At 43.4% G+C, this 7770-nt stretch overlaps 1 protein-coding gene across 1 annotated transcript; it reads left to right on the top strand.

Annotated features, from left to right (window-relative positions):
* The first annotated feature begins 1825 nt into the window (after nt 1-1825).
* On the top strand, nt 1826-3911 carry LOC139411439 (Ras association domain family member 10b). Its single transcript, XM_071157808.1, has one exon. The coding sequence runs from the start codon at nt 2064-2066 to the stop codon at nt 3456-3458; it is 1395 nt and encodes a 464-aa protein (XP_071013909.1). The 5' UTR covers nt 1826-2063; the 3' UTR covers nt 3459-3911.
* Nucleotides 3912-7770: the final 3859 nt, after the last annotated feature.

The raw sequence follows: 7770 nt of genomic DNA, 5'->3' as shown, positions 1-7770 counted from the left end.
ATTTGTGTCATTATAAAATGTATCACTTTCCTTTTTTGCGTAACAGTTTTCATGGGTAATACTGAACGCTAACACCAGATGGAGCCATTATCAAATGAAAGACTTGTCCATTGGACCAACCTAAAAAAGACTGAAGGCCACAGTGCTGCTGTTTGGCTGTTGCACTGACATGGTCATTCTGTAACACTGTTGTAAATAGCATATTTTAACCTGGAGCCTAGGTATGTCTATTGCTCTCTCATTCACTCACTCAGACATCGATTACACCTTGTAACGGTTTTATGTTGTAATGATTGTAACGCCAGTAGTTTAGTGTGCTTAATAATCAGAGAGAACAACTCGTCCGTCAACAGAATGCCCTCTCCCTATCCTCTCTCTCCACTGACACTGTCCACATAATATCTAACAGATGTGTGTCTGTCTGTCTGGCTCATGTGTGTGAGAGGATCTGATTATGGAGTCATTTTTAAATCCATGCACAGTGCACCAGTGTAATCTTCCCAGGGGTCAGAGCCCTGCCAGATTTGGACTACTACACTCCCTGTGTTTCTAGGGAGTCCTTTACACAGCTGTATCTGAGTACAAGAGGAAGAATACTGGACCCTCATAATGGGTGTGAAATGTTCCTTACTATGGTCTTGATTCATGGTGTAGCTGTCCTCACTTGACAGGTACCAGCAGGGGGTCAGAATGTCTCTCTTAATTCCAGATAAATCCTCGAGATCAAGGTTAGAACGCTGCCTTCTGAATGAACCAGGAAGTGGTCGTCTAAGTGTCAGACTGTGTCTTCCCATTCGGGACAGATGTCATTTCAACGTCTAGTTTAGGTTTACATTTGGTTGATTTGTCATCTAACAGGAATTCAATGTGAAATCAACAAAGAATGTCACCATGTAATTGGATTTAGATGAAAAAAAAAATCCCTTACTTTTCCCACGTTGATTCAGTGTCATCACAATTAATTATTTTTTGTTGAAATTACGCGGAAACATTGATTCAACCATATTTTTTTTACCACTGGGTTGTTAATAAGCTGATGTTGATGATCAGCATTTATGAATAGAAAAGTGAGATGAGGCAATATATTGTGGAACCCCGCGAAGCTGACTCAATACAATCGCTTTTCTTTTACCATCTGTTTGTTGTGGTGTTTGTCAGTCAAGTGAAATGTGTGTCACCCAGAGACGATGCATGCAATGTATTAGGCTACAGCCTCCTATGCAGATGTGTGTAAATTAGTCTTACTTTGTACACTGCATGCTAATGCATTATTTATTTTTTTGTAAGTATATATGCTCAGCAGTAAGATAATGTCTTCTGATTTAGGGATGTCAGTACCTTATTTCACACCTCCCATTGTCACTATTTGAAGTGTTGCATAACCCCCAGGGCTGTCTGCGTTTATGTCGGCATCAGCCAAGGCACCAGCCCAGGTACATCAGTCAAGGGACAGTAAATTATTATAAATTAATATTAGTAATAATACTAGATGCGCATGTATACACTTATTATTCTAAGTGTTGTTATAATTTAGTATATCACTACTATTGTTATTGATGTGGTAGTTGTTGTAATTATTGTTATAATTATTAGTTGTAGTATTAGTCGTTTGTTGTTGTTATTCATTGATAATAGTGTTGTTGTTGTTGTTGTTATCATGTTTTATCAAAATACGCAATCAGGTTCTCTGGGAGAGTAACACACTTTATGGGCGGTGTTACTTGTTGTGTTTAGGAACTGTAAAGTTGTCATGTGATCAAAGCAGAGCGAGTCTCCGGTTGTACGCACAGCGCGCAAAGGGCGCAGTTGAGTGTGCTTACTTGGACACAGAGCAAACAGCGACAGCGGCTACATGGACTTCCCATCCTCTACCAACTACTTGAGGGAACGCGTAAAATGAACAATTTATATCAGAATGTTGGATGTTGCTTTATTTTCTAACGTATGTGGATGTACAATTAATTTAGCACTTGCATGACAAAACTCTGTTCTAATCCGTTTCCCTCCTCAAAAAACGGAATTTGAATGGTATTCTAAAGGGGAATAACGTTTCGTTTTAGTTTATGATGGAGTCCAAGGAAAGTAAGATATCTGTGTGGGTTTGCCGAGAGGAGAAGCTTGTCTCCGGACTGTCAAAGCGCACAACCTGTGCAGATGTGGTCAATGTGCTCCTAGAGGATCAAAACTTGAAACAACGTGTCTCTGCAGCTATGCTCTCGGGATCAACCCAGTCCTATTGCATCGTAGAAAAATGGAGAGGATCTGAAAGAATTTTGCCGAATAAAACAAAGATCCTTCGACTTTGGGGCGCGTGGGGAGAGGAGCAGGAGAACGTGCGGTTTGTGTTGGTTAAAAATGAGGCTTCTTTGGCTAACCATGGACCCCGGAGCGCAGAGGCGCGTGTGGTGCTCAGTAAGGAGAGCCCGTGCATTTACAAGGGGACAGCAAGAGCCACCATGGGCTTCTCACCTGAGAAACAACGTCGGATTGTCAGGAAAGCTTTCAGAAAGTTGGATAAAATAAATAACAAGAGGGCGCAAACCGTGTCCAAGGATGCGCCCACTGGGGAGAAAATGGAAACTTTGGTTCACTTGGTCATATCCCAGGACCACACAATCCGCCAACAGATTCAAAGAATTAAAGAACTGGACAGAGCGATAGAAAGGTATGAAGCTAAAGTTCATTTTGACAGAATGAAAATGCATGGGATCAATTACGTGCAGGACACATACTTAGTGGATGCGCATTCTGACGGGCTCTCCAAGCAGGAGGGCGAGAAGCCGTGCTCGGCGGAGGCTGTTGCCCAGTTCGAGGAGTATGCCCAACGGTGTGAGGAGGTGATTAGACTTCAGGATGAATTGGCTGAGCACGAAGCGCTCATGGACAGCATTACTGTGGAGATCCAAGAGGAACTTAACCAGAGGTGGATGGAGCGAAGGCAAGAGGAGCTGTCAAGTAAAAAGGTGGAACTCAGCGCGGGAGAGACCGCTATGTGGGTATCAACGGCCCATGCGACACACACTGAAACTTTAGCCCTCGAGGCTGATACATCATTAGAGAACGATTTGTTTCTGGAGGAGGAGAGGATCAAAACGCAGCTGGGTACTAGTTTATACATTGGACTGCGCTTGAACACGGATTTGGAGGCTATTAGGAGTGATTTGAATACAACCCAGGATATTTGGGGGGTGAAAGAAAAGGAGATACGGGATTTGCTGGAGAAAGTGAACTCATTGTATATAGAGGATGACGAGACACAAGGCGAGGACAATGACCGCAACTCTGTGGTTACTGAGGCAGCAATGATGCATCCCCTGGAGACGAAAGGCGAGTGGGTGGAGCAAGCCAGGGGGCTTTCAAAGACTTGCAATGCCAACGATGACGACTCAGACACTGGCCTGAGCTCCATGCACAGTCAGGACTCGGATAACCCACCTGTGTGCGAGTCATTGGTATGAATTGCAGGGATGCTTCAAATTCTATTGACAATTATGGGACATAATTACTGTATGTCTAAAAACTCAGGGATCTGACAGAGTTTATCCCCAAAATGAACAACACAATATAATGTATTCAAAAATGTCCCAAAATGTATGGACTATTATGTAGCATACCCCAATACATAGTCAAAATACTTGGTCACTTAAATATATGCAATTATAGCTATTCACATATTTTGCTGCCTTTTTTCAATATAAAACCCTTTGACCTGTGCCAGGATATGACACACCTCTGTGTTATCGTGACGGGTTATTATTGATTAAGGAATGGAAATCTTTGTGTTTGCAAGACTAAACAGACTTAAAACAGACCATGCTAAATGTAACACTGATCAAGTGCTAATTCTAGTTGGAAGTGAAGTAGTGCTCTGCACTTATCCAATGTGATTTTGTGGACACACTGATGAGTCTTAAATATGAAGGGTGTATGACATACTAAAATAAAGATTTTTAAATTATGTGCAATTGCTTCATTGAAATGTGTAGAAAATTACTTTGCCTTGCCTAATCAATACTAAGTCTGCAAATTGTATGCATCAGGAAAGAGTTTGAGAAGAGTAAAAGTATAGGATGATGTTAAATAATGTATGTGTATGCATGTGTGGTGTGCGTGCATGCATGTGCGTATGTGTGAGAGTGTATAGATGCATGCATCACTGTTTGTGTGTGTGTGTGTGTGTGTGTGTGTGTTCATGCCCTTGTGGGTGCATTTGTACTTTAGAGAGACGGTAGGTAGGGTACGGGGTGCATTTGTACTTTAGAGAGACGGTAGGTAGGGTAAGGGGTGGAATATGTACTTTAGAGACACGGTAGGTAGGGTAAGGGGTGGAATATGTACTTTAGAGACACGGTAGGTAGGGTAAGGGGTGGAATATGTACTTTAGAGACACGGTAGGTAGGGTAAGGGGTGGAATATGTACTTTAGAGACACGGTAGGTAGGGTAAGGGGTGGAATATGTACTTTAGAGACACGGTAGGTAGGGTAAGGGGTGGAATATGTACTTTAGAGACACGGTAGGTAGGGTAAGGGGTGGAATATGTACTTTAGAGACACGGTAGGTAGGGTAAGGGGTGGAATATGTACTTTAGAGACACGGTAGGTAGGGTAAGGGGTGGAATATGTACTTTAGAGACACGGTAGGTAGGGTAAGGGTGGAATATGTACTTTAGAGACACGGTAGGTAGGGTAAGGGGTGGAATATGTACTTTAGAGACACGGTAGGTAGGGTAAGGGGTGGAATATGTACTTTAGAGACACGGTAGGTAGGGTAAGGGGTGGAATATGTACTTTAGAGACACGGTTGGTAGGGTAAGGGGTGGAATATGTACTTTAGAGACACGGTAGGTAGGGTAAGGGGTGGAATATGTACTTTAGAGACACGGTAGGTAGGGTAAGGGGTGGAATATGTACTTTAGAGACACGGTAGGTAGGGTAAGGGGTGGAATTTGTACTTTAGAGAGACGGTAGGTAGGGTACGGGGTGCATTTGTACTTTAGAGAGACGGTAGGTAGGGTAAGGGGTGGAATATGTACTTTAGAGACACGGTAGGTAGGGTAAGGGGTGGAATATGTACTTTAGAGACACGGTAGGTAGGGTACGGGGTGCATTTGTACTTTAGAGACACGGTAGGTAGGGTAAGGGGTGGAATATGTACTTTAGAGACACGGTAGGTAGGGTACGGGCTGCATTTGTACTTTAGAGAGACGGTAGGTAGGGTACGGGGTGCATTTGTACTTTAGAGACACGGTAGGTAGGGTAAAAGGTGGCATGCAGCATTACGCAATGGGATGAAAACTCCAAGCAGATGCTGGGCTCACACAGCGCAAACCAGAGCCTGTACAGTACATAACGGATCAGGGATACATACAGGACGTTTGTGCCACAGTGTGAGTGAGAAAGGCCAGGGAAGGCACAAAGGATTTGGGCTCATATCCATGGGCTTCAGGAGATTCCAGGGGTGAAAACTTCCTCTGACATAAACCACACAGGGAGAAGCAGCAGAGATGCCTTTGACAGAGAGACATACAGTAGTATGGCATTACATTATATTTCCCCACAATAGCGAGTGTGAGGCTTGCTGTCTGACCCAGGTGGGGTATCACATGATGCTACTGTATTTCACTGTTGACTGGCCTTCAGTCAGGCTTCAGATCCAGTCCCTCTCAGCCAGGGTCTCATAAGAGGATCCCCTCCTTCTCCTCCCCCCGGCCCACCCCTACTGTACCCCTGCTATAGTGCACTCTTAACACATCCCTGAACACTAGATCAAACCAGCATCAGCTGTAATCAGAGACCTGCTGTTGGCGTTAATCTGGTTGGTCTGTTGAGCAGTGTGGGGATTGTAGCTATAAAGCCAGAGCTGCAGATACATTCATACTGTCACATGTAACATCATCAGGGGTGTTTGCAAAGCTAATGTCAGAGTATTACCTCTGGCTCTACTTCACATTCACAATTGCAGAACATTTAACAGATATTAACATTTTAATCTTTCAGATAATATTGTTATTGCATATGTATAAGCCACTGAATTTCATAACAAAAAACTGTGAATAAGAGAGGGTGTAATATACTCCAATGTCCCGAATAGTTTTTCTGTCTGTCTATCACAGCCAGTGAACATCTGGACTAAAGTATTACCACACCTCGGATTGGGCAGGGCAATCATGGATTAAAGCAACATACTGTACGTTTGGCCAATAGCCTTTCCAGATGACAAAATGATAAAACATCATAATAGGGCTGGATTATAATGTGCGTCGAAGACCAGTCATAATGAAAACCTCCAGTCTCAGTGGTAGGGTTACTTTACTCTATAACCATGCTATTTCAGAAATGATTTTATAATTCCAATCACTCTCAATTACATTAAATATATTCAGAAATTGATATTAGCATGCCACCAGCACAACACTGAATGAACTAGCATGTGATCTGGATGCATTAGTGGATGCACTCAGAGGTCACAACAGATAGAGAATGCTAATCCCTTTTTAATGTCAGTCCAGAAACACTGGCTAGATTTTATGGGAACCTCTCGTATCCTCCTCAGTAATAAAGTCAAGGGTCCGTGACGCACCAGTGAGGAGGAATGCTGTAAAACTCCCTTCCTGGCTGTACAGGCTCAGGAACACATAGTGTATGTCTTCCACTGACATACACTATAGCGGCTTGGTTAGATTTTTACTCACACAAGAATGGCCACCCAACTAGTATGACATTTTACTGTTGTTGTAGCTTATGTCACTATTTTCACGAGGCTCTTTTCACACACACACACACACACACACACACACGCACACACACACACACACACACACACACACACACACACACACACACCTGAAGTATACATGATCATTTTTATATGAATTCTACAAGCCTTTCAAAGGAGTGTGGGAAAGTGAGTAACACTGTGGTGACTGAGATGTAGCTTTGGGGAGGAGGTGTATTTAGAAGAGGAGGTTCTCAGGGGGCTCCTTCATCTCTCAAACAGCAAACAGGACGCAATTACTGCCATGTATTTGATCCTTCATCAATCTCTTCCTGCACCGAGCCCCCACCCCCTATAATGAGGCCCTGCCCCACTGACTCCATGCAACTCCTTCCCCTGTCCTGAACGAGGCATGTATCTATCAATGGGTGATACTGACAGGTACTCTAGCTCCACCCCTCCCATAAATAGTTCATTACTGCAGCGTGAGGAGAGGACAGGGTTATTACTGTTGACCCAGGTGGTCCAGGTTTCAGACAGTCTGAACCAAAACCTTCACTTTACACAGGGACACGCTCCCCCATGATAGAACCAGACCAGATAAAACATTTGATTTGCTCCCCCTTTTTACTTGCTGTCTCTCTCTCTCACACACACACACACACACACACACACACACAGAACTACCACACTATCAGAACTCTAATATTTGAAGGTTCAGTGACTCCAGAGTAGATGAACCCAAAATAGGGCGCAGGTGTCAATCATGTCATGGTCATGGGACACTGCCTTGCTCGGGGGGATGTTTGTTTGTGTTTTAAACAAGAGGGAGAAAAAAATGTCAGCGCCAAACTGACTTTCCAGACCAATAAGCAAGGCTCCAATCATCCTGACACTCACTACAATCATCCATTTCCCTGATTTGGCTGCTTTACAGTAGGATATAATTAATATTTGGCATTCAGAGCCATTGAACATTGTATACAGGAACCATGACAACAACATACAAGCCAAGCATAGCATGCACTCAGCCACTAATGCACCCCCATCCATAA

The sequence above is a fragment of the Oncorhynchus clarkii genome, chromosome 6 (assembly GCF_045791955.1).
Source record: "Oncorhynchus clarkii lewisi isolate Uvic-CL-2024 chromosome 6, UVic_Ocla_1.0, whole genome shotgun sequence".
Taxonomy (NCBI): Eukaryota; Metazoa; Chordata; class Actinopteri; order Salmoniformes; family Salmonidae; genus Oncorhynchus; species Oncorhynchus clarkii.
Note: the sequence above shows the minus strand (reverse complement) of the source record. Positions and strands in the feature narration are given on the sequence as shown.

What these genes read in the sequence shown, in the direction of transcription:
- LOC139411439 (XM_071157808.1), top strand. Translation starts at nt 2,064, where the DNA reads ATGATGGAGTCCAAGGAAAGTAAGATATCTGTGTGGGTTTGCCGAGAG.